This window comes from Alligator mississippiensis, chromosome 4, assembly GCF_030867095.1.
Source record: "Alligator mississippiensis isolate rAllMis1 chromosome 4, rAllMis1, whole genome shotgun sequence".
Lineage (NCBI taxonomy): Eukaryota > Metazoa > Chordata > Crocodylia > Alligatoridae > Alligator > Alligator mississippiensis.
In genome coordinates, this window is record NC_081827.1 from 176031282 (window position 1) to 176059039 (window position 27758).

Here is a 27758-nt window from a genome sequence, read left to right on the forward strand (position 1 = left end):
CTTCAGTTGTAGCAAACAAAATTAACTTTATGGACATGTGTGTTCCAGTTACAGAAGTATCTTTGAAAAGCGCAATGAATGAATTCAAAGCACACTAGATTGATGCACAATGAAAATTCAGTATTCAACTACCCTTTAAAAATATTTCACTTTAATGTAGTTTTATGGCATCATATCAGGGCTCAGCAGAACACACAGTTGAGAGCAGCACAGGCATGAATGCTGAAGTTGCATTGGTATAAATCGGTCGTATCCTACCTTTTCGGATGGGTAGTAGTGCCAAGTCTGTCCATGAGCCAGATTCAGCTGGTGGGCCCAATCCAGCATGGGGTCAGCATGTCAGGGGCTTTATGCAGCATGCAGGGCAGGTGGGGATCCTTGCCCTGATCCGGCTGCACTGGGGGACTGTACAGGTCCAATCCAGCCGCAGGGATGGGACTGGCCTGGGCCTGATTGGCTGCATGGGGCTTGGTAATTTGGCAGTAGGGGAACCACTTCCTCACTGCCAAAATTTCCTACCTGTGCAGAGCCCCAGCAGCTGGAAACCATGGCTCTGCAGGCTAGATTTGGCCCATGAGCCCAGGGTTGAGCACCCCTGATAGAAATTAAAAGGAGCTGTTGGTCAACTGTACTCTGTTTAGACTCCTTGATTCTGTTGCTTAGCCCCACCCCATACTCTGAAATAGCCCATACTGGTTAGTGTTACTTGTTGGGGAAAAAAAAAAAAATAATGTTTTTGTTTAGGTTTGTTTAAAAAGAAAATAATTGATTATTTGCAGAAGAGGCATGAAGTCCCACAAGTTAGGAAGCTGTATTATTATTGTTATTATTATTATTCCATGTTTTTGACCACAAAAAGGAGTGCACGGTACTGTCCATAGCTTAGACTATTGCGGATATGGATGCTATTTTATTCAGTAACATTTTACGGCTGTAAGTATTGACTTGTTGCTATTCCCTTTCATGAGTAAAAAGAGCATTAGGACAGGGTCCTTAGAATGTCGGATTCCCACCACATTTTCCCCATCTGAGCTCTCAACAGATTTCTTACAACTTGAACATTTAAAGTGTTAAAATGGAAGATGAAAACATGAAGGCTGGATCTAAAACTGCAACGAGGATCTTTTATTATAATATATTAGGAAATATCAGTAACTTTTTCTATTCCTTAATATGTTCTTCCCCTCTTTGTTTTTCTGTCAAACTCCTTACTGAATTATACAGTGTTTTACCATTTATGTCTGTTAGGTGATATTATGCCATTTGTTAACTGAAGGACTGGTTTGGTTTGCTGCCAAACTTTAAAAAATTGAAAGAAAATTTTTACTTTGAGTAGACCTGATATGAAAAGGTTTCAGTTTTCTTGCTGGAACAAAAGGCATTGTTTTGAGTCAAATTAAATGTTTCATTTTCTGGGCTTTTTTTACATTTACACATAGGCACCAATGGGGTTAGGAGGCAACTGAGCAGTAGCTTTGAAAATGTCACTGGTGCCAAAATGATGTAGTGAGGCACCTGAAAGGGTAAAAAAAAAAATACACATCTAAGTTGCAGATCTGGGCTCTGGACCCAAGTACCTAAGTCAGCTTTGAAATGTGGACTCTGGCTGCTACTACTTAGGTGTTTTTGAATATGTTGTCTTTAGACTACAATTGGAAAAGACCATTTCCATCAGCAATGACAAATAGCAAAGTGCTTTCACTTAAACTTGACCTTTTCCCCCCTAGAGTTTAAAACCAGTGTGATTAATCTTATTCTTAAATTGCTTTTTATTTTCACTGTCCTTTGCACTTCCTGATTCTGCTTGGGATAGAATAACAGAGGTGATAAAATATGTAATAAAAGGTTATTTCTTTGGCATTCTTGGGCAGGTCAGAGAATAACAGAAACAGAAAGCCTATTCTTGGGCAATTTCCAGGCAGTTTTGTAGACTCAAAAGATCTGAATAATTATGAAAATTATTTGAAATATGGAATGCTTATCTGAGCTGAGCCAAACCTCTTACTCTGTTCATTCATTCCTATTGATAATTCTACTTTGATCAACCTCATTTCTTGATGCTGTTTTCCTGGCAAATCTTCTGGGTTAGTTCATAATGGGCAGATCTCCACGTCCATTTTACTGATTATTAGACTAATTTAATACACAGTAAAGTATCACTATCCACACATGCACCACTATTAGTGCTCAGATTTACTCTAGTGTACAATAGGCCTGTCAGACACAGGAACTGTTCTATGCTGCAGTAAATTACTGCGCGTAAATACACATGTAGACAGTGATGTCAGGATTAGTTTACTCTGGTGCAAATTGAACTAGAGTATATTTAATTGTATTAATTGCATGTGTAGATGCGCCCAATATGAACCACCTACTTCATTCTCCATTAAGAACCTGTGACCTCTTCAGCAAAGCTAGAGAGTTTTTTTTAAAATGAAACAGCAGACCAATAAACCATTTACTTATACATTGTATGTATGAAACCTACCCCGATAGCTGCTAAAATTGGTGCTTGGTAAATCCATTTGATATCTCCAGCACTGAGCTCCCAGCATCTGTGATATCAAGAGAAACCTGGAGTTAAAAAAAAAGCCAACAAGAACAAATACTCAGTGTTGTTTGTCATTGGCCAGAAAGGATCATGCTCGTTTTGGGGGTTATGGAAAAGATTGTATCTCCCAATCAGGATTAGCCAAAAGATTGATAGTGAAATCTTTCATTATTAAGATACAAATAAAGATTCTGATAGTCTAAGGAAAGAGAAACAAAAGAGCTTTTTATTGGCACAAACTACTTGGCAGTTTCAGTACTGCTGTCAAGAGCAAAAGACAGCATGTCTACACATGTATTCATGCACTTTAGTTAACTCACATTAAATCTAGTACCTCCATTGTGAGGTACTAGGAAAATGTTCATTAGCCTGTCTTAATGTGCATTAACTAAAGAATATGGGGAGTTTATAGACATGCTTTGGAAGACGGGGGGGGGGGGAGAGGGGGGCACTTTTTAAAGCATCTGAAGCAACACATGTATTAGTGTCCCCATGCTGAAAAATGGTGGCATGGGTACTTGAACTGTATCTCATCAAATGAGTTTTAGTTTAAAGTGCCCTGCTGCTATTTTTCAGCACAAAGATGCCGATACACATGACACTGGAGTCGTCTGAAGCATGGTAATTGCCATGTTCCAGCAGACTTGATTAATTGAGTCTGTTCTGACACGCTGTAATTACAGTGCATTGGAGCAGCCTCCCCACATGTGTATAGGTGCCCACAGTTTTTAAGTGATGCTTAATTTACATTAGCCTATTTTAATGCACATCAACTAAAAAGCACAGGTCCTCACACACGTGAGGAGCCTGCTCCAACATGCTGGAAGGCCAATGCGTTGGAGCAGGCCCGAGTAATCGAGTCTGCTGGAGCAGGTAAATTGACACGCTCTGGCAGCCTCATGCATCACATGTATCGGTGTTGCAGTATGCCTCTGTGCTGAGAAAATGGCAGCAGCACACTTTGAACTAAATCATGTTCAATGTGCTTTAGTTCAAAGCGTGTCACCATTTTCTCAGCGCAGAGGTGCACTGCGCTGCTGTTCCATGTATTCCTGATGCGGTGTCGGGCACTTTTAATTAGTGCAGCTTGCTAATTAAAGCACCTGACATGTCAGAAGCACATGTAAAATGCCTTTTTTTTTAGTGACAGGGGTTTAGTGATGCTTTAATGCACATTAAAATAGGCTCTTGCACATTAAAGCACATGTGTAGACATGCCCACTGTGACTCAACTTTCCTCTCAATAGAAGTTGATCCCTCTGAGTCACCAAGAAGAAAATGAAGTAACGATACCATTAGTTGGATGCTTGTTATGCATAATTTAGTAAATTATACATATCAATTGCAAAATGTGTGTCCGTTAATTTACAGTAGGGAAGACAGTGAAATGCAAAGCCCCATTTACATGAGGTTTCATTTTGTACATACCTTGATCTGGCATGTGGTTATTTTATGGGCTAACTTCCTGCTGAACAGAAGTCGCTCACCTTATGCCACTGTGAGGTATATACTGTTTAAACATCAGAATCATTTCCTGTCTTACTCTATAAGAGGTTCTTAGTCATTAAGTCTTGTCAACAACTCTCGTCTCTAAGGGCTTGTTTTCTTCCTGTTAGTGACAAAGCAATGCTGTATTCTCATACCCATACAGAGAGATATGAAAGAAAACCAGCTGATTATTATGCTGGACATTGTGTTTCACTAGCTGCATGAAAGACATTGCTTTAATATGAATCTATGTTGCACCTAAAGGGTGTGACACTAACAAAGCATACTCAGACACTTAGTTTTGGGAAAACTTTGGGAGTTTTTTTATCTGGAAAAGTTGACTTGCCCATTGGTAAACGCTAGTACAAATGAAAACAGGTCAATGGCTTTGAATTCTGCCATTTCGTCAGTTATGCTGTCCCCGATAATCTCTAAATGGTTTGACATATCTTAAGGATAATTTGTTTCTCTGAACTTTAGAAGATGATACTGGAGCAAATTCTTAGCTAGTGTAAATCAGTGTAGGCCTACTGACATAAATGGAGCAATGCTGATTGACAGTAGCTAAGGTCCATCCATGCTTTAGTGAGCAGTTTACAAAAGAGATTTTGAATCAAAGCATGCAGTTTTGACTTTAAACCCCTCCAGGAATTCTGTAGATGCTTTGGAGCTCTTTTAGGTCTCCCTCCTAAATATGTATGTTTTGTGCAGTGTGTGTAGACTATATTATATTCTTTAAAAGCTCTTCCTATTTAAAAGGAATGTACTTCTCTTGGAAAGTACCAGCCTGATAGCCCTAGGGAGGAAAGTCATCTACTGAAGAGTATGATTAACTGCCTTGTGCCATTGGAGCTGTTTTGTTTTGATGAATGATTTCTGGAAAGCTAATTGGTGGTATCCATCCAACTTCAAGTCAATAGGTGTCTGCTGCACAAAAACCACCAATACAGCTAGTATTCCTACTGGTAGTTTCAGCAGAGAAGGCAAGAACTCAGGGCACAGACAGAAGTGACAATTTTTGCACAATCTGGCCACAGAAAATGGTCTATAACCATGACCAAACACGAGTGCACTGCTGCAGACCATTTAAAATGGCCAGTCAGGTGAAAATCTGAACCCTCATTGCATGAGGGGTCAGATGAAGATGTTTCAAAACAGAGCATCTTCTGTAACTTTTATCTGCTTTGACTACCAGCCTCAAGCTGTTTTCAGAATGGGTGGGGGGAAAGGGAGTGGAGGGAGTTCAGTCTGGGGGTTTCTCAGCCCCTGCTGGAGGGTGGGGTGGGTGTATTGGAGTCTCCCAACCTTAGGGGGGAATCCAATACACCCACACCACCCTCCAGCACCAGCCTGGGTGCTGGCAAGGGGCATGGGGCCAGTCCCAATGTGCATGGGGCCAGGAGAACTCTGCTGGCTGCAGGGGCAGTTGCTGGTGAGCCTCCTGCTGGGGTGGGGGGGTAGGGGGGCACAGGGCTCGCCAGCAGCTCCCCTGTTTAGCCCAGTGTGGGCTGCTCTGGAAACTGGGTGCGGACAGGGAACCCAGCCCCCACCCACCCCAGAGCAGCTCCACATACCTCCCAAGTCAGTCCACACACAGCGTTAATGCTTTTTAACACCTGCACATGTAGATGCTGGCCTATTCCCACTCACTGCAAAGTAAACTTAAGCCAGTGTAAATATACGTGTAGACGCTCCCACTGTGCAGCAAATATTGCACTGATAATCTAGTACCTGTATTTACAGGTACTAGCTAACTGTGCAGTAGTCGAATTTACTGTGCAGTAAATATCCTGCACATGTAGACAGTGATGCTTTACTGAGTAATAGATTAATCTACTGTGCAGTAAAGCGTCTCGTGTAGATGCGTCTAGTTGGTAACTACATGATAAAACTTCTCTGAGAACTGACTTAGGAGTAGTGAAGTGCTTGGTTTAGCTGAACCTGGCAGGCCACAGCATTATTGTTTTTAAAAATGAAAATGTTTCACTGCCACCAATCACTTGTTCACATGTGCTCTTAGCACTGATCTTGCCCAATAAAGATATGCATTCTTCCTTTGCCACTGCAAAGTGACAATACACAGAATGTAAGCTAAGCTTCCAAAATAACATTCCTCATTTTTCATCCCTCATCGCTTATCCAGCTGGACTCCCCTTAATATTAACATGTGATTATATGTCATCTTATAGCAATGGATAATTGTTATGATTGAGGGAATCTACCTATGGGCATCTTGTGAATTCCTGTTGTGACCTTTCTGTATCCTTAGATCCATAAGTTTCCTAGGCCTGATGGCTCTCTTTTACAGTGTTCTTATTATGCACTTCTTGTGCTAATGGATAGAGAAATTGCACCTGGTCACAAGTAGCACAAAGGTCCATGTGAAATAATTTATACTGCTGAAAAGGATGGATGTCTTCTGTGTGTGGTATGATATAACTGTCATCAGCCCCTGAAGAGTTACTCCATCAGTGGAGTATATGAATACATAGCAGTGGAACAGAGATCAAAATCAATCCTTCTCTGTGTAAAATACTCAGTGTAAAAAATTCAGCTGGGGTTCCAGGCCAGATCAAGACCACAGGGCTCCTTGTAGACTGGATCCAGTCCAGGGCATGGTGGTTGTTGCAGTGGTTATTGCAGCACTGGTACTGGTGACAAGTCTAGGGGAGTGAGTTCAGGGGCAGCAAGCCATGCTTGCCACTGATGGCCATGCCCAGCATGGCCAAAGGTCCCTGATTCTGCAGCAGAGCAAGTTCCCCAACTTCTGGTGCTCACCAGTAGTCCTGCAGCCCCTGAGCCATATCTTTGACACCCATGGCATCAAAGAATGAGATTGCTTTGCATGGGAACTAAAGCATTTTGTAGTATTTGCCAGTGGAAAACTATTCATTACTTTTCACAATATTCAGAGCTACTTGTTACCTGTTTTGAGTGGATGAGATGATAGCTGTTTTTGGTACAAAAACTTTCAGGTGAGAGAACAGAATCAGTCTAAAGCTTACTGAAAAAAACCCAGCTTGCATCAGCCAAGCAAGAAAAGATAAATAGCAGCAGCCTAGGCAAAAAGCACAAGTAGGATGTGCTAACAATGAGCAACACTTCAAAAAAATTCCAGCAGCTTTCTCAGTCAAATATTAAAATGGAGTAATTCAAGATGTAGCTGAAAGTGATTACTGAATTAACTTATTCAAAAAACTTGTAGAAGAACTGGTCCTCTCCTTTTTTTCCCCTTTTAGTCAAAGAATAATAGCACTGGTTAGAATATTTTACATTTCAAAATTTCAATTACATAAAAAAAAATTAAAAATTAGAGTTTAGAGTTGGCTAAACTTTTCAATTTTTAATTTCAAGCACACACAAAAATAATTTTATATGGGTGTAGAATTTTCCACATAAGTGGTAAACTGTTTTTTTTTTCTCCAATTATCTTTTACAGGCATTGTGAGATGGTATTGAATAAGGAGATTTCCCAGATGTGTAGAATTAATCTGCTGTTTTGTCAGAGTAGGAAAGGTATATGTAGTATCCAGAGAGTCAGTCTTCATATGGATTGTGGAGTTTTTTGAAAGCTCAGCAAAATGGACAACTACATGCTACAGTTGAAAAATAGTCTCTGCTTTCTGTGGTTCTAGGTGTGTGGACAGAAGACACTAGAACTAGTTAATAGGGCATATAGGCTCTTCTTGTATTAGAGATATTTTCGTTGTTGGCCACATCTACCTTGAGATGTGGCAAACGCCATCTCTATTTTGCATTGATATCAGTGAGAGGTTGGACTGCTTAGCACCATTGAAAATGTGTCAGCTGATTTATTTTGCAACTAAGACCACAGTTTCAACAAAGGAGCAGGTCACTGAATGAATAGATCACTTAAATAAGTGCCTGAGTATGGACTTCAAAGCACTGAAGTTTGAACTTTTTTTGACCCAACAATTCAAAGGTCCCTGCACTGAAATAAGAATGTAATTTGGTAATAAAATATATTATTTTTATTTTCCTTGTATTTAAAGTGGTGCACAGAAACTAGGTGCTCAAATCAGCTTATTTCTAGGAACTAGAAATCAGGTCTAACTATTTTTTTTAATATATCTCTGACAGTTGGGTCTGAGTCAAGTTTCAAAGGCATTTCTTCAAAGCAAGTGGCACTCTTAATGCTTGGGCTCTTGTAAAACAGCAGCCCAGTAACTGAGAGAGAAGATAACAGTATTAGCAGTTTGCAGTAGGGGGAGAATTACATGGGGACCTCTTCTCAGGATCTTCACTTAAAAGCCTCAGATGAGTCTTCAGCATATAAGCAGCAGCTGCCCTTTACTTCCAAGTACTTATGCCTTTCCTTAGCCATGATCTTTCACATTAGTCACCTCACACTTGATGCAGCTGAGGAGAGGGTGAGGTAAAGGTTGTTTTAGGTCATCTCTAGTCTGTCTGTCCTGGAGATCCCTTTCCAACTTAGAAAATCTAAAGTTACATCATTGCAGTAATACTCTATGGGCACATCTACATGTGATGCTTTAAAATGTGCATTAGCCTAAGCATCTACATGTGCGTGTCCTTAACACGCATTAGAATGGTGAATAGTTAAAGTGCATTAACACGCATGTAGGCACATTACAGTGCATTAATGCTGTGTGTATGGACTGACTAGGGACTAACTTTAGTCCCAAGTCAGTCCACACACACAGCATTAATGTGCTTTAATTCCTGCAGCTGTAGACACCTGCCTAAACCCACTTAATGTGCATTAAGCTAATGCACGTTAAATTTAGGTGTGCCCTATGAGTCATGCTGGACAAAGACTAGCTGGAGTGCTGTATTCTGGGGCCCTACAACTGTGCCCCTGCAATTCTAACCCTAATAAGGAGAGTACTATAATCCACCCTCACTCCACTAAGCTGTAGAGCCCTTCCTACCTCTGCACTACACCTAGCTTGGGGAGCCCTACCGGCTGCAACCATAAACACAGCCCCAAACCTTGCCTGTTCTTTAGCCTTCCCCTAACCTTAATCTAGTTCAGGCTGTTCCAGTAGCCCCAATCACCCCTAAAACTTTTTTTGAAATACTGACATTTGTCAAAGCAAAAAAATCCATAATTAATACAGAAATTAAATTATGGCTGCAGGAGGAGAAAAACATTTTATGCCCATAATGATGCAAACAGTGAGACCCTGGAATAATGGCATGTCTATTAACTGCTTATACCAGGGCTTTTCAACCCTGAACTTGTGGGCCAGTGCTGTGCCATCAGGCCTGTGGGGTTCTTCATGGATCTGTGGAGATCCTTGTTGGCTGTGGCCCTTCATGCTAAACTGGGCACACAGGGCCCAAGCCTGGCACATGGGAGCTGGGCAGGAGAGCTGTGGGGACCCTGGAGCCAGATCCCAAGTGGGTAGGAGAGGCACAAGGCCCCTAGAGTTGGGTCCCAGCCAGGTGGAGGTGGTGCAGGGTCCCAGGAGCCAGATCCCAGTGTGAGGGCAGCGCAGGGCCCAATCCAGCCCACAGACTGGCTCTGTGCCATTCATTTGGCCCATGGGGACAAAACCCTGAGCACCACTGGCTTACAGCATTCACTACAACAGAAAAGGTCATGGTGATAAAAAGATTAAAGCTTCTCACTAGGTCCAGAGATGTGATTTTAAGCCTTTCAGGCTGAAATCTGCCCCAATCATGCCATCTCTAAATGAGTACCTGGTCATTTGACCTGGAGAGTCAAAAGAATGCAGGAGTAGGCACTAGCCACTTCTCTCTCTCATGTGCTATTGCCTTAAAAAACAGTGTTCCTTAACCACACTAGCTCAATAGTACACCTAGATTTGGTGTTTGCCCTTTAAAAAAAAAAAGAACCATGTGATAAATTGTATTTTTCATACAGGTTTGATCTCACCGGTTTCTCTCCCCAGCAATCCATCCATGACACTTATAAACTCTACAAACAGAGGAACAATTTCAAGCAGATACCGTTTGTTTGTATAAACAGCCTGTCACATAAGTTCTTCTCTTTCCCCAAAACATAAAATTTCCATCTAGCAAATTACACTGTCACAGTGTATCTGCCAATCAGCATTTACTTCTGAGCTAACACCATGTCAAACCGCTCATGAAGCATAAAGGCTAAGAGAAAGAGGAAACATTTGAACATTGGCTGATCCAATGCTCTTTCTCACGGATGGTGAAACTTATTTAAAAGAAAAAGTTCCAGAGGAGAAACAATGTTCCATTTTTCAGTGCTTCAACTGCATGCATTGATTGCTCACACAGCAATAGTAATGCTCACTGCCAAGTAAAATTTCAAATCTTTTAGAATGCAAGCATCAAAAGGAACACATTTATAACAGCACAGAGTCCCCATCACATGATTTATTGCCTCCTGAGGTCTAGAAAGCATGCTCTGGACATTTAATCCTTTTGGGACAGATAAAGGATAGATATCTATGATCATTATTACATCATTCTTTCTTTAGTTTCCAAGGTGGAAAATGAAGATACAGACAACCAGGATTACTCAGTTTATTATTTTCTACAATAGGTATGAAATGATGCTGAATTGCATCAGATGAGGGTCTGGCCTATTATTTTTCTCACCTTCTCTGATCTTTTACGTAAAAGTTTATACCATTAAGGCAAGCATTCTGATAGAGAACATATATTTTTTTCCGATTAAGACCACCCTTTGTCTGGAGGTAAGAAAGGGAGCAGGTAATATATGGAAAGTACAGGAATGGAAAGACTGAAAAAAAAATCTGCCTGCTTTCATAAACAGAAGATCCAAACGACTTCTTCCTCTTTCCCACTTACCTTGCGTCTGCCAGTACTGCACGGACCACAGCCCAGGCCATGACAAAGACAGCTGGAAATCCTACACATTGGGAAAAATCAATTCAGATCTGTTAGAATAGATTCACTTTGGAACAGAACAGGATGTGCAGTTTCTTACCCTAAGGGAAAGTTAAATATTTGTAAATGAGTGAGTTGGAGAAAAATAAAGTTCTTATTATCAGGAAACTCAGAGCTGTACAAGAACTTTGAGTGAGCATGAAAAAAAAATCAGTATTTTAAAATCAGAAAGGTTTGGTCAGAATTCAACCAATTGCAGTTAAAGCTGAAAGTCTAGAAATGTTGACTGCACATACCAATTCCTATATCCTGCTGATGTAAATCAGTAATGCCAATGAGGTTCTGGCCTTCTGACTCCATATTTATCATACAGCATGAACCAAAAGCTTCTGAGGTTTCACCAATGTAAGAACCCAGCTCATCTTGAAAGTGATTTAAAGTTTTACAGTGATTTGCAGGTATGTGTGAAATGAACTGGTAGCTTGAACCTAGTTCCACATGAACAAACATCTTTCTAAAGAAAAGCTAGCCATACATCTGGCAACTTCTGGCTGTCTTACCAGAGAACCATGGAGGAGCAGGCATGAAGGGTATATAGATAAATGATATATCTACCCTGTTTTCTGCCTGACTTCAGACTAACATGGCTAACTACTATCTCTGCTCAGGGATTTCTGGTGACAGGCAGGGGGCTTTAGGGCAGCTGAAGCAGCTAAATATGACAAGGGACAGGACAAGGTGAACAAACGGAGTGTCTGCTGGTGGGTGTGAATCTGAAGAGAGCACCATGCCATGCAGCTTTGGGGATTGGAGAGGGAATGGCTAAGTAACTTTGGAGTGTTCAAGGCTGGGCAGGCTGGAATGAGGGCAAAGGGATTGCTTCGCCCTTTGGAGAGGGTATAAAACTCAGGCTGAGTGGTCTTTTCCCCAGTAAATGCTTTTGTTAAAGAGGAGCTAGTTGTTTCAGTGCTTGAAACTTCAGGGTACATTTCTCCCTATTAAGAGGTAAAAGCCTTTCTCCTGAGAGCTGCACTAGAATGAAGTTCCCTGAGGCAGGATGACAGAAAGCCAAGGATGGTCAGGGACCAAAAAGCCAAAAGTGTCCTTTAGAGTTGTAAGGAGTTGGGGCTCCCCTCCTACTCTAGAAGCCATGCCTGGGCTGGCTTCAGGGAACACTTGGCAAGACCAGACAAAGCCAGGGTGGTCTAGAGCAACACCCTGCTGGAGGGATCTGGGAAATAAATCCTTCTCCTCCTCCATAGTAATATTCTTTTTTTTTCTTTTTTTTAAACAAACATTTCTGGAAAACGCTTCTGGCTTCACCTTTGCACAGGTGCACATCTGTGTTGCATCAGTGGCAAGTCTTAGAGCACTGTTGAGCCACATATCTAGCTGACCTCCTCCTACTTTCCAAAGCCCATGAATATCTGATTCAGCATGGATATGAGGAAATGGATATGTATCAAAGAACATGCCCAGGGCAGAGAACCTGAGAGTGTCTCTTGGTATGTGGAGGACCAAACTGCCTCACTTTTGGAGTTTGGCATACACTGAATTGGAGCAATGGTTGGGGCATGTCTTTGATGGTACTCTCAGGATTGCCATGAAAATAGAATAGCTATTCTCTAGGGAACCTGATCTAAAACTCACTGGAGCCAGTGGAGGCCCTCCCTGTGACCATCAGGCTTTGTGTCTGCTCCTAACTGGTTAAAAAAACAACAAGTACCACATGTGGACAGCAATTTGAGAAAACATGGTTTAGCATATGTTACCTTAGCATTTTTCTTTGAGTAGAAGCAGGGTAGAGTTTCACTTTATAGACTAATCAAAGTGTGAGGGGAGGGAAGGGGGTAATGGTGGTGGGGTGGCTCCTATAAAATACCACAATGTTGCAACCTCCAGAGTAAGGCAAGTACAGGGTATCTCGAAAGCCTAGCACCCACTGCCTCATTGGTAATCCTTGGTTGGAGAAAGGCTAAAGGAATTCACCCTCACAGAAACATGCTCTCACTGAGGAATTAGGCAGTCAGCAGTTAGGCAGCAGCAGATCAAATCTGTTGCTCTCTAGCAGAAGCTACAACCACTGAGGCACTGAATATCTGGACTTGATCTGGCCTTTGGATTCTGTATCAATAGTCTAAAGTGAGGATGGTAGGTCTTGGGCAGCCTCTACTCCTCCATACTCTTGCCTATGCATATTTGAGGTCTTCGTGTGATGGTCACAGGACTCCATACAAGTGGATTTATCAGGCCCATGACTAGACCTGTTAAATGTATACCATGATCCAGAGGATTAATGGTTGCCTATATTATATATATATATCTATAAACTTAGAATCGTAGAAAATTAGTGTTGGAAAGGACCTCAGGAGGTCATCTAATCCAACCCCCTGCTCAAAGCACACAAAAGCTTTTGAGATAGATAAACATCTATATTGATATCTATATAGAGATATAGATATCGATAGATAAACATTTATATTGATATCTCTATATCGATATCTATATCTCTATATAGATATCAATATAGATGTTTATCTATCTCAAAAGCTTTTGTGTGCTTTGAGCAGGGGGTTGGATTAGATGACCTCCTGAGGTCCTTTCCAACACTAATTTTCTACGATTCTAAGTCTGGTAGTTTTTAAACATATTTAAAATATATTTCTATTTTTAGATTATATTTGATCAAACAGTTCTGATTTAGAAGATGAAACATGCAGAGCAGCTCTGATTTTTGAGAAATATTTGTGGGAGCTACAAGTCTGCAAGACCTAATGGACATGATGGAATTTTAATGATAATTGCAGTGGTTTAAGATAGCTTGCTACTCCCCCTGCTCCAGTTAATGGAAATGACATTGTGTGTTCAGGTGACCTTGCACACTGACTCAGATGTGTTCTAAGTAGTCAGCTAGGTAAGTTCAAGATAAAGTACTGAATTCACATTAAAAAGGGGGGGAAGGGGGTGCTGGCAAAGCATCATTTGTAACAGAGTTGTCCAATTAGTGGATTAAATTGCAGCCCACAGGGCTTGTTAGTGCGGTTGCTAGAGCCATTGCACTGGTTCAGCTGTGGAACCCGGCAGATGAATGCCAGCATTGCTTCCCTTCCCACCCCCTTGCCCACCACTGATTTGTGAGTCTTTAGTCACTGCTGCTGGCAACTCAAATTGTTGCCAGGGGGAAGGGGTGGGGGGTTAGCAGCAACAGCAAGAACTGAGGGTTGGATCTGATCTGCGGGGCCAAATACGTTAGACAGCCCTATTTTATAAGATTACAGAACCTAAAAATGGAAAAGCATTCCTCAACAAAAGTCTTAATATTCCACATAGTATCTCCTTAGCATCCTGTGTAGTCTCACTTTAATTCTTGCAACTGCTTGTATGATCCTTTGTATCTGGTGGATTATAGCTGGTTAGGCCAAATCCTACAGTCTATGGAGAGTGGTGGGGAAAGGGCAGATCTATTCAGAAAGGGATAGAAGACTGAATACTAGTCCTTGCAACATGTGTTTCCATTGTTTGAATGTATTCTCTGTAAGTCAGGGATGGCCAGCCAGCCTGGGGCATGGGTGACATAAGTGACACGGGCAGCATCTACATTTGGCACACAACAGATTGGGGAGGGGACAGGCAGCACAGGGCAGGAAGCAGAAGTCAAAGCAGCAAGTCAGACAGGAAGCATAGGGAAGGAAGCAGAAAGCAGGGTAGTAGTTCAGGCAGGGAGTACAAGACTGGGGGCAGAAAGCAGAGCAGCAGATGGGGCAGGGGCAGGGGATCATAGTAGCACTTGGGGAGGGCATGGGTGTAATTTGATGAAAAGGTCAGCCCCCGTTGCTTTAAGTGATAACCTTGAATATCAAGAAGGAGGCTTATGAGGCAAAAAGGGTAGACTGCAGAATGAAAGAATGGGAGAATAAAAAGAAAGGAAGAGAGGAAGAAATTAATATCTGGTTAGAATGAAGGAAAAAAGCAGAGTAAGGAAAAAACACAGAATTCGCTTGAATAACACTGAAGTCAATATTTTCAGGTAGTATAAAACAGTAAAGTGCTCTTGAAGGAAATAAAGCTGCAAGGATTGATATCAGCGGAAATCCTACTCTTATGGTTCCCTTTGCCACAAAAACTGTATTAACCAATGCTAGTTAACATTCCCAAGCTGCAAGAGGGGCTGAAAGAATTTCCACACCCATGTGTTTTACATACTTATAATGTTTAAAAGTTTCCCCAAAGACCAGGCTCTGCTCCTGTTTTATCCAGTTTTATCATTAACTGAAAGACATAGGGCAAGTGACTCCCTCACCCATGCCACACATCACCTCCCCACACTGTAAACAAGAGTACTTCAAATTTTTTTCAAGCTGTATAGGCCTTAAAATGCAACTGAGAATTGTGATATGGATGTGAAGAATAAAGCAGGCAGTATTCAAGCTAACACTATGTTTTAATGAGGCCAATAAATCACGTCACTGAAAGAATGCACACACTCTCACCCACTTCATATAATTTGGGTCACAGAGATGTCAGATCATAGAGGATTTGGAAAGAAAAATCGGAAGTAAATGTAACGTCCCTATGAGCATGAACAGTTGGTTAAAGGAAGGGAACTTCTGTAGGCACAATACATTAATTCAAAGCAATTGCTATATTAAGGGTCAGGTCTTCAGCTGCTGTAATTTACTTAAGTAGACTTGTTCCAACATACGCAGCTGAGGCTATGATCCATAGGGGGAAATGGGTTGGTGTATAGTGCTGCTGCATAGAATAGGAACACGAGACACTAGCTAATCCCAAAGAGTGGACCAGCATTGGGACTAGCTGAGCTCTCAAAGAAGTTTCAGAATGTGCTGTACTTGTATCTTAGGGGGCACTCATACTTGGAGAAAGGGAGTTTTTGATAGATTCAGAGAAGGCCAGGTTCCACTGGAGAAGCCAGTCCCAGTCCAGCCCATCCTTTTGTGAATATCAGCCTGTTTCTCTAGCAGCTCCTTGCTGTGCCTGGCTTCCCCTCCTGATTGCTACCCCTTGTAGATCATGATAGTTAACAGATGCAAAAGTGCAACAGCAGAAGCCCAGCAGAGATTACTTAGGTGACTATGGAGAGTCACTTAGGTGACTGTGAAGTCCAAAGAAGCTGTGTGCTGAAGCCATGTAGGGCAAAGTGATGGCATGGGAACATAAGACCATCAGCTCACTAGCAGCATAAGGAGATAGGGGGATCTCAATCAGGACAGCGTAGGTAGGGATGAGAAAAGAAAGAGTCAACTTTCATAACTCACCTTAATGACTCTTCATACCTGGTTCCTAGCCTTCTACTGTATCTCCACTAAGCCAGCAGTGCCATCCTATTTGTCAGCTTCTTACATAAATCTCTGGCTTTTGGATGGGAGACAGGGGGAGGCAGGTCTTGATTAGGCATGTACATTTTAACCTCAACAATACTGAGCGATGGAAAGAAATCTTAAAATCAGTGAGAACTCAAATTGCCTTGGATATGCGGTAAGTGAATGTAAATGGCTCAGTGCAGTGAACAATCTAGTACTGGAATCCAGCATAGCACAGGTTCATGGGGGTGGGGAGGGGACATCAGGAACCTGCAACCTATACAACACCCTGGAAAATTATTGACCATCCCTATATTCAGTGTGAATAAGGAACTCGAAATCTGACCTTAATGCAATAGATTCTTATTGCAGGCTTTCTTATCGGTCTATTCCACCACTCTGGGCTATTGATAGAATAAAGCATGCTTCAAAGATTTTAATTTATCCATTATTTTTGGATGCTACTACCTGCTTAAAACTTTCTTATGGATATAGGCATAGGTAGAATAACCTTTATAACCTTTGCTGAAATGTTAGAAATGAACCAGCAGGATCAAGACTTGTACTGGAGAAGGTCAACATGGGACTGAGGCCAAAATACTGTTTGACATAAGTGGCTACTTTTAATAAGATAAACAGTAAACAAGCAATATAAGTTAGCTGATTAGGTATAGCAGAAAACCACAACAGAATTTTGGAAATTTGGGGTACTGGTATTAACAAATATATTAGCTTATAGTAAGAGGTATTAACTGCAACAATGCCTGACAACTAACTGACACAAACACTAATGATCATAAAGTAAATTGAGCAATCAATTTATGAAAAGTGATGACCCAAAGGGTAACAGGGTTTTGGAAGGCAAGATAAGGAAAAGAGGATGCCCCAATACAAATATGATGTGGGCATAATAGGATTTAAATGATGCTTCCCAGAATACTATTGTTGGGAAGATGGAACACCAGGATGACAGCTACGTGATACCTTGGGAAAATGCCAGTCTGTCTTGCCTGCTCCTAATGTCACCCCCAAAGAATGCTGTCAGTACTGCAGATGGTAGATATTCGGTATTGCTTTCTCACATCTTTCTATGATCAGAGTTGCACTGGTTAACTCTGGCTCATTAATAAAACGTATGCCATTTCACTTGCATGGCTTGGGGTACTCCATTCAACAGAAACCACTCCATTTTAGCAGTAATCAAGAGGATGAGCCACTGCATACTAAATTTTAATTGCCATAGGCCATTAGAATTACACATCAGAGTACAACTCATACTATAAAATGGGTTTTATATGAATGAAACATTCTGTGAGGTATTTCACATCATACTGGAAGATGAGAAAACTAAAGCATTCAGGTCAGAGAGGAACAGGGCATAAATAGCTAATTCCATTTTAATAGAATGGTGTTCTTATTAGTGGAGCTTACCTTGGCTAACTTACTAATGGGGATCGATACTCAGTATATAAGTAAGATGAGTAACTTGTTTACTTTCATGAATAATACATGGAAAGGGAGGGGAGAAGCATGGAAGGAGCAAACTGTTTTCTACTACCTGGTCACAGAAGGTTACATAGATCTCTTGAGCAACACCTGGTACATGCTCATTTTGCCTTAGCATTTACTGTGCTGTGGAGAAGGTCTAAAGGAATATGCCACTTTTCTACTCATGTTGTAAAAAACAGAGCAGAAAGGGAGTTAATCTTTGACTAATGTTGCAGTCTGGTGGCTGATCTCACAAGAAGAAAGATTGAGAATATGTGTTCTAATTAATCAAAAATCGCATGAAGATCTGAATAAAAATCCCCAGGGGTCTGAGCTCACTCTGATTTGTATTGGTTTGACCCCAGCAAAGTTGCTCTTCTTTTGAGGAGGAGAATCTGGCCTGAAGAATGCATTTGGATCAACCTAATATCCTGAACAGAGCCCATATCTCCGAGCCCTTTGTAACCTAAACCCACATCCTCACCTATACCCATCCATTCCTAACCATGCAAACTTGTCTGCTTATTTCCTACACCCCCACCAACTCCAGTCCAAGACCTAAAAAATGAAGCATATTTCCCATAATGAAAGATGGCTACCACTCGCACCATGTTATTTCCTACATTCTTTACAAAAATTTGCAACTTGTGAAAAAAATAAACATAGCAGTTAAGTGGAGGATGTGCCAAACAGAGTTGGCATAGCAACCAGAAAGTGTCAAGTGCTCATTTCAATATTTTCCCCTGCAATGCCAACTGGGAAGTGAGCATTACTGTGATTAAAACATAGGGATGTTCAATTATAAGTGATTTCATGGCACAGACATGTAATGTGTCCACTGCTGTAAAAAAATGATCTGCTAATAAAAAGGCTATTGACAGTAAGAAGTAATTTATGAGGAAGTAACTAACAATGGGATATTAGCTGTTCATGAAGGAAAAAAACTGATTTAATTACTATATCTATCCATTTGCCACAAGAGGACATAGCTCCCTCCTGTTCTTGTGGGGCGGGGGGGGGGGGAGGGAAAAGCATTATAGTAGCAGTTCCATGAGCTTTAGCAGAGATCCCACACTTTCTTAATAAACAGCACTTAATAAACTGCACCTCAAACTGCTGAAAGCAAAACTTGTGTCATTTGTGTGTGTTAAGAGGTGTAGGTTGTAGCTGTGTTGATCTAAGGACATAGCCCAGACAAGGTTCTTAGGTCAATCTGATATCTTTTATTAGACCAACTGAATAGTTGGAGAAATGCTTCTTTGAAAGCTTTCGGGTTTAAAAACCCTTCGTCAGGCTGAGGGAGCATTTGCAGTTGGGTGTGTGCTCTTCCTGGATGGAAGCAATAGTAAAGAAGCCAGAGGCTGGCATGCAATGCAGGCAGGAAAGCCAGTCAGTGAAAATGTAAACTGAGACATCAGGGGGTGAGAGACAGTCTGTGGGGAGAAGGGGTGGAAGGGGAATGTAGCAGGTAAAAGTGGAGAGGTACCTGCTACCTGGGGAGTCAGATGTCAGGTAGGTTGTAGCATGTCATAAATCCAGCGTCTATATTGAGTCCATGAGTTTCTGTACCTAGGAGGCTGAGGAAGTGAAGTTCATAGGCTCATCTGTGAAAAGTGGTTTGTAAATTCAAACAAGCACCGAACCTCGCTAACCTCCTCACCAGCAGCCAAGTTCCTACAGCCCAAGACACTGAATGCTCCAGACCATGCCATGACAAGAAATGCAAAACCTGTCAACATATCTCCAGTACCCCCACAAACTGCGCCAGAATCTATTACAGATAAGAATACCCAACTACCTGTGGGGGCACATTTTTAACAAGAAAACCACTCTGTCTCCAGTCTTTCAGTCCTGATCTTCATAGGGAATTTACAAACCACTTTTCACGGATGAGCCTATGAACTTCACTTCATCAGCCTGCTAGGTACAGAAACTCATGGACTCAATATAGACATTTGATTTATGACACACTACAACCTACCTGACATCTGACTCCTCAGGTACCTCTGCAGTTTTACCTGCTACATACCACCCCCCCCAACCCCTCACCCCCACCAACCAGCCTATCTCTCACCCCCTGACACCTCAATTTACATTTTCACTGACTGGCTGTCTTGCCTGTATTGCATGCCAGCCTCTGGCTTCTTTACTATTCCTTCCATCCAGGAAGAGCGCACACACACCAACTAGATGCTTCCTCAGCCTGATTAAGGGTTTTAAATCCAAAAGCCCATGCCTCACAGATGACATCCCAGGCAGCTAAGCTCACCTGGAGCCTCACAACTCCACTGCAGTCAGCAAGCTTCAGGCCTCTCAAAGATCTTACAGGTCTAGGCTTTCCTCAGCCAGGACTGTGCATGCGTGAAGTGGCTGGAGGTTATAAGGTACCTCCTATCTGCCTTTCACCAGGGAGGTCCTCGTTCCTGGCATTTCTTGGGGGCTGCTGCACCACCGGCAGCCCCACCAGGCCTCCCAATCCTGGTTGGGTGCAGTTTTAGGTCATGCCCAGGACCTGGGGCCTCCTCCTTCCCCATAGGTCCAGCCCATACATCCAAGTTCATCCTGGCACAGGAGCTCAGCAGGGACATGTTCTTCCCCTGCTGGTTGGTGATGTAGTGAGTGCCACCTCCAGCTCTGAGAGCAGGGCATTAAATGATTTTAAAAAAATGGAAATAGGTGCGGACAGAGTGAGGAGGGTGGCACTCCCTCTGTCTGCAGGTGGAGCTTGGGGAACCCCAGCAGTGGGAGATTCACCTTCAGGAACACCAGCTGCTCCACCAAACCAGGATCCAAGGAGGTGCGGTGGGGTGTGACAACATCCCCAGCAATGCTGAACACCCTCTCGCTTGGAATGCTGGTCAGTGGACAGGACAGGTGTTGCCGGGCAACTGTGGCCAGATTCTGCCACATCTGGCTGCGGGTTGCCCAGTAGGGCAAGAGGTTGCCGTCCAGTGGCTCCATGTCCTTGGCAAGATAGGTAACCAGTGAAGCCTTGGCGCTACCTGCCTGAGGCTGGGGCCTGGTGCGTCTGGACCCCAACATTGAAGCCATGCCCTTAGCCCACATTGGCAGTGGCTGGTGCGGAGGAGACTAGCTGGTGCTGGGAGTGCTGGCATGGGAAAGTGGATCCCCCTCTTCCACATCCCCTCACCTCTGCCCTTCTGCCTCCCTGACTCTGTTCACCAGCACCTCTGTCCAGTGATCGAGGGTTTTGGTACTGCACATGCTCCCCTTGACCCTTGGGTCATACATGCCCACCAGCACGTGGACCATACTGGACCACAATGGATCCAGCCATTTTTTGATGCCCTCCTTCAGCTGCTTCACCTGCTGTCACCTGGGGCAGGCCGCTGCCTGCACCTCTGGTGACAGCGGCCTGCACCTCTGGTGACAGCGGCCTGCCCCATCCAGGAACAATGATTCCCTAGAACTTCTCCATTTCATTCTCAAGCTCTCTCACTATGGGGATCACCTGGCTAAGGAGGGCATCACCACTGCTGAGGGTCTCAGTGGCCTTGAGGAATGACTTGAGGACCACCAAGATCTGGGAGATGGATCCCACTCTGCTTTGTTAAGGGGGCCACTGAGCCCAAACTCCCTGAGCAAGGCTATCTCATGGATGGCCTTCTGTTGCTCCACCAGCCTTTCAAGCATCAAGTATGTGGAGTTCCACCGAGTCTCCACATCCTGCATGATTTTGTGCTGTGGGATGCTCAGCTCTGCCTGTTTGTCCCATAGCATCTTGTCCTCTTTGATGGTGCAGTGGAAATAGCCTGCCACCTTCCTGCACTTTGAAGTCAGCTGGCTGGTAGTGACAGCACCATCACTGGCAGCCCTGTCCCCCTCCAAGGCATCCCTGACTAAAGGTGGAACTTGTGTGCCACACAGCAGATGCCAACAAAGTTGGCATCATGCACTGCCTTGACCATATCGGAGGGTTTTTTTGGTTTCCCGATTTGATTTGGATTTGGTGGTCTGGCCTCTGAATTGGGCAGAATCTTCTTTGAATCGAATCAGAGACCGAAGCTTTGCACACCCCTGCTTGCAGGATAGGACTAAAGCCTAAATATAGTTAGACTTTATTTTATCTTTAATACTATGAATGAAATGTCAATGGGGAACTATACTATCAGATATATGTAACAGCATGACAAATATTACCAACTGTAATATTTTGGGCACATCTACACATCACCCTGTGTCGCCATAGCAACATGGTACATCACTGTACGACATGCTATGGCCAATGTAGTGATCCTAGCAACATAGCAATGTACATGACTGGCAGCTACTTTGCTGTAGCAGTGTCCTCCCCCATTTTAGCATGCTGCTACAGTGAAGTAGCAGCTAGAACTAACCGTGCACCATGCGCACAGCACAGGTAGTTACTGTGCTGTACTTTAGTATTTCCAAAAGGAAGTACTAAAACATGGTGCAGTAACAACATCAGCATAGGGCAATATGTAGACGTGCCCTTTGTGGGGGAATTTGAGGATAGATGATTCACCTGTAAGGAGAGGACATTATCTGGTACTTTAATTTTTTCCTGGGCATTTTATAGTAGTTATCATCACATGTGCCTAGTTTGTAAAGCATTTGATGAGAAAATGATAAAAATTGCCATAGTGTGTCAGTCCAATTGGCCATCTAGCCCAGTATCCCATTTCCAACAGTAGCAAGTAGTGAATGCTTTTTAAGGGAAGAGCATAAGAAATAGGGCATGGAGAATACTTAATTTCCTGTTATACTTACCCAGTTACCAGCAGTCACAGGTTTAAAGATGCCCTAAGCTTGAGGTTACATCCCTGACAGTTATACTTAATAGCTGCGATGGTTCTATCCTCTATAAGCTTGTCTAATCTATTTTTTTTTTACTTGGTTATATGATACATTAATCAATTTACCCTCACAAGACCCCAGGAAGATAGGGTTTCATTTATGTGTCATTATTCCCATTTCACAGTGGGGAAAGGAAAAGTTAAGTAACTTCTTTAGGAATGTACAGGAAGTGAATGTCTTAGAGTACCCAGACCTCCTAAGTCCTAACCAATCTACTGACTGCTAAAACCATCCTTCATCAGGGAACCCAGCAGTGATGTCCTGTCATTGCTGATAGAAAATAAGGTATTTAAGGACACAAGTTCTTCTTGTCATCATCTTTAATGAATCTAAGTGTTGAAAAAGAGCAGTGGGTGGGAATATCAAGAAGACAGAATCTTCTCTATCCGATGAACCTGATCAGAAATAAAAAGAATAACAGAAGCCCATATACCTTACCCCAGCCTGTCAAGATGAAGCCCCACAGGTACTTGGTATCCGAAAAGAAAGCCACAAATATCAGGCTATGTAGGTAGAGGCCTTCAACTAGGATCCAGTAGTAGTTGGTGGCCAAGAAGTAAATAAACATCACAACAGTAATCTTGCATCCCACCTGTGAAAGAATCCAAGTAAAATAGTAATAAGTCAATATAGTTAAATTTAGCAAATTTTAAAAACCATCAAGGCCATTCCTGGCAGTCTGCCTTGTTAGTATTAGACATTTATTTATAGGCCATCAGCTCTCCATTTTTCTTTATGGACTGTTCTCATTTTTTTCTTTTTTCTTTCTAATTGAATTAGAATGTGTGAAAGTGAACAACTAGTGACAGCCCACAGAAACAGGTGTATTGAAGGCTGGCGCTGTACAAGCTTCCCATGCACACTGCCCTCAAGCTGGGGGTACGCGTACTCCTGGGGGTACTTGGGATGGCCTCAGGGGGTACTCGGCAGCAAGTGCTGCCGCCGCCAGCACTTCCACCACCACTGTGCCACCGGCACTTCTGCTGCTGCCGTGCCGCCGGCACACTTGCCAACTGCTCGTCTGGCCACCAAGGAACTCCTGCCTTCTCGACTGGCCATTGGAGGTACACTGACCCAAAAATGTTGAAAACCCCTGTCCTAGGGGTATCTAGGTTCTTTTGAAAATCCATGAGGTTTTGCTCTTTAGGTTGAAAAACCACCTTAAAAAAGATGGCCAAAAAAGCCTAAGTTTCCTTGAGAGTCAGTGGGACATGGGCTGCTAAGTGCTTATGTTATTTTTGAAAATGAGACTTAAGTTCTTGTGAAAAGTTTTGCTCCTCAATATAAACACGAGAGATATATAACATAAACAGGAGCAGATTTCCAGCACTCATATAAACTACCTGAGGATTTGTCCTAATACCTTAAAATTGCTCTTCCTTGGTATCAACTGGTTATTCTAAAAGGGATATAGGTTGTAACAAAATATAAAACCTAATGCAGAAAATACTTGGCTAATGGGCTAACGGTTTTCCACTGGGTCTAATGCTTACATATTGTGACTTGTCTATTGCAGGTGCCACTACAACACTTCGGAGATCATTCGTCAGCAGAGAATCCAGCTCTTTGACTCCTATGTGAGTATGCACTACTTTGTCTTTGATAAAGATGCTGACAGCTCTTAGCATGAAAGAGACAAACAAGTGCATGTGGATGTAATTCCGAGTGCACTGCAGTCTCCTGTGGAAGAAAAGGAACATTTAGAGAAGGGCATCATTCTGCACCTAGACAGCAAAAGATAAGAGGAAATACTGCCAGGATTCATAGTCTGAGTCACTATATCACTATGTAGGAGTTATGCTAGAAACAAAGTTTGCAAACCCTGCAGTGGAATTTTATTTATTTCACCATATTTATTTTAAGCTGCTTTCACTGGAATTTCATTAGAAAAATTCCATTAGTTTCAGGTTTCTATAAAACCAGAATCTGGGGCCAAATCTCTCCTGCCAAGGTCACTGTTAAGTAATAAAATCAGACTTCCTTCTGGCTCTTGTGTGAGTGGCTAGAACAGGTGATGTTTAATGATTTAATTCACGGTAGCCTAATAAAGATGACAGAGAGGGGAAGAGATAGGCCCATAACCCTATGTACTGGATTTCAGAGCTTGTTGAGAAGTGCTTGTTTAATCCTCCTTTGGTAACCATTTCATAGATCAAGCAAATTGCTTGCTTTAAAGACAGTTCAACTCTGATTCCTGGATCCAAACTCTGATTTGCATTTTACGGCAAACAAAGACTCCAGATCAGATTCATCCTGACTTGTGGAGCAGTTTGGATCTTTTGTAATCCAGGCTCAGTTGCTATTTTATATTTTATATAAAAATGGCAATTTTAGCTGAAATTTTCAAAGGAGGAGTGAAGTGTCCAGATTTCACTAAATTTCAATGGGAGTAGAGTGCCTAACTCCCAACTGCTTCTTTGTTACCCCATCTCTCATTTATTTGATGCTAAGGACCAACTTTATCTTTAGTCTAACTCTATGTGACTTCAGTGAAATCACACCAATGAACTGGGCCTAGTATTTAAAAGGAAACAGTAGGACATTATCACAGCTATCAAAGTAAGAGACCCTATAATTTGTTGCTCTTCATTAACTGAAAAATCAGTACAGAAAGTTAAATAAAAGAGGAAGATAAATATCCTGGCCAGGAGCACACAATAGCTAAGATCCTTCAGACAGATCATTAAAGTGGATGCTCCTTGAAAAGTCAATACCAATACTGATATCCCCTGAGGTAAAACCTGAGAAATATCCTTTTAGTGAAGAACCAGAAGTAGCTCAGTATTCTTGCTCATTTTACAGAGGTAAAACTTTAGCCCTTTTGTGTGTGCTTCCAAGGAATGAAGTTGTTCTAAGAATGAATACATGAACAGCACCTTGTGTCACATCTACAGTCAGCATGCATTGCTGCAAAAGACTTTGGAGTCAGGTGTTCTGTACAGGCCATTTAAATAATCCACTAAACCTCCTGCACTAGCCCCCAAATGTGATAAACACAAAGACTGATTCTGTATACACTAGAGGCCAGATTTTGAAAAGGACTTTAGGAATGGAAGTAGGACTTCAACAGAATTTAGGATATATCTACGCTGCTGTTCTTGAGCAAGTGGAAACGTGGACAAACTACTAAAGAGGAGTACAAGAGTATTGCTTGGGCATGTAGGGATGAAATCAGGAAGGCCAAAGCACAATTGGAGTTTTAGCTAGCAAGGGACATGAAGGGTAACAAGAAGGGTTTCTACAAGTATGTCAGCAACAAGAGGAAGATCAGGGAAAGTTTGAGCCCCTTACTGAATTGTGGAGGCAACCTAGTGACAGATGATTTGAAAAAGGTAGAAGTATTCAATGCCTTTTTTACCTCAGTCTTCACAAGCAAGGTCAGCCCTCAGGCTATTGCACCTGGCATCACAGTGTGGGGAAGAAGTGAGCAGCTGACAATGGCAAATGAACAGGTTAGGGACTATGCAGAAAAATTAGGGGCCAGATGCAGTGCACCTGAGCGTGCTGAGGCAGTTGGCTGATGTGACTGCAGAGCTGCTGGCCATTATCTTTGAAAACTTGTGGTGATCAGGAGAGGTCCCAGATGACTGGAAAAGGGCAAATATAGTGTCCATCTTTAAGAAAGGGAAGAAGGAGGATCTGAGGAACTACAGATTGGTCTGCCTCACCTCAGTCCCTGGAAAAATCATGCAGCAGGTCCTCAAGGAATCCATTTCTAAGCACTTGGAGAACAAATGATAAGGAACAGTCAGCATGGATTCACCAAAGGCAAGTCATTCCTGACCAACCTGATTGCCTTCTGTGATGAGATAACTGGCTCTGTGGAGGTGGGAAGGGCAGTAGATATGATATACCGTGACTTTAGCAAGGTTTTTGATATGGTCTCTCACTACATTCTTGCAAGCACGCTAAGGAAGTACAGGTTGGATGAATGGACTGTAAGGTGGATAGAAAACTGGTTGGATTGTCAGGCTCAAAAGGTAGTAATCAATTGTTCGATGTCTAGTTGGCAGCCAGCATCAAGTGGAGTGCCCCAGGGGTCAATCCTGGGGCCAGTTTGTTCAATATCTTCACACCAAGCTGCAGGGAGTAGTAGATATTAGAGGTGCACTGATGTGGTCCAGATTGTATCGACACTGATAAAAGGAAAAGTGACCTTACCAGCAATCAGCTTCTTTTGGGTGATGTGGCCAATTATGTCGCTGATAAATGCCATGGGCAACTGGTGCCGCCTTAGTTGGGAAGGGTGGGTACGTGCCCCTCAACGGCCAGTCAGCGACTGGGTTCATCCCCCTGCTGCCAATCTCACTGACCGGGGGGGGGAGGGGTCCCCCCACGGCCAATTATGAAATGGCCAATTGCGAAGTGGCCAATCGCTCCAGCCAATCACTGTAGCCAATTCTGGGAGTGGCTGCGGCTGATCGCTCTGGCTGTGGCAGCTTCTGGGAGCACAGAGGCACCCCACTCCCCAGCCAGTGGTTGCAGAGGCGGCACCAGTGCTCCCGCCTGTCCCTCCTGCCCATCACCTAAGTGGCGAGTGCGGCTGGTCAGGGGTTGCACCGGCACTCTCAGAGGGTGCACATGCACCTCCGTGCACCCCCTACATGTCGCCATTGATAAATGCCGTGTGCTTATGCACAGCCACAGCATGCATGTGGCCAGGAGTACAGCTCAGCAGCTTGGAGAGCAGTGTCTGGCTGGTAAGTCTGATGGGAGGAAGGGATGTGGTGGAGGCAAGGGGCATGGGGTGCAGATCAAGGCCCCCGAGGTGAGGGAGGGAGTGGGACTGGGGCTGGGGCAGGCACTGCTCAGCTGGGGTGGGGTGGGGTTCAGGGCAGAACCACCAGCTCATTGGGGGCACAGGGAGGTGGAGAGGGGTGGCAGCTCCTGCCACTGCACACACCCCTGGAGAAGGCATGGGGGGGTGCATCTGCCCCACAGACCTGTGTGTGGAGTAAGGGCAGGCTGTCCATTGCATACTTGGGGCTGGGGCTACTCCAGCCTCTTCCTGGTGGCTACACTTGGGCCAGGCAGGGCAGGGCGGTGTGGGGCAGAGGGGTTATGGGGGACTAGAGCCACCAAAAATTTGGTGTACGCCTCCCGTCCCATTGCTGCTGGCACCCACCCTGCCGCGCCCGGCCTGAGCACAGCTGCTGGGAAGAAGCTGGAGCAGCCTCGGCTCTGAGCACATAGCGGCAGCCTGCTCTCGTCCCATGCGCAGATCCTGGAGAGCACAA

At 43.2% G+C, this 27758-nt stretch overlaps 1 protein-coding gene across 2 annotated transcripts in view; it reads right to left on the reverse strand.

The window, feature by feature from the left end:
• Window positions 1–27758, reverse strand: part of PTH2R (parathyroid hormone 2 receptor) — a 93013-nt gene that overhangs the window by 16330 nt on the left and 48925 nt on the right. For both annotated transcript variants that reach the window (XM_019491965.2, XM_059727109.1), the window contains exons 6-9: window positions 24015–24201; window positions 22960–23113; window positions 10835–10895; window positions 2489–2555 (exon numbers count right to left, since the gene is read on the reverse strand). In XM_019491965.2, coding sequence (XP_019347510.1) covers window positions 2489–2555; window positions 10835–10895; window positions 22960–23113; window positions 24015–24201 — 469 coding nt within the window. The remainder of the gene's footprint in view (window positions 1–2488; window positions 2556–10834; window positions 10896–22959; window positions 23114–24014; window positions 24202–27758) is intronic.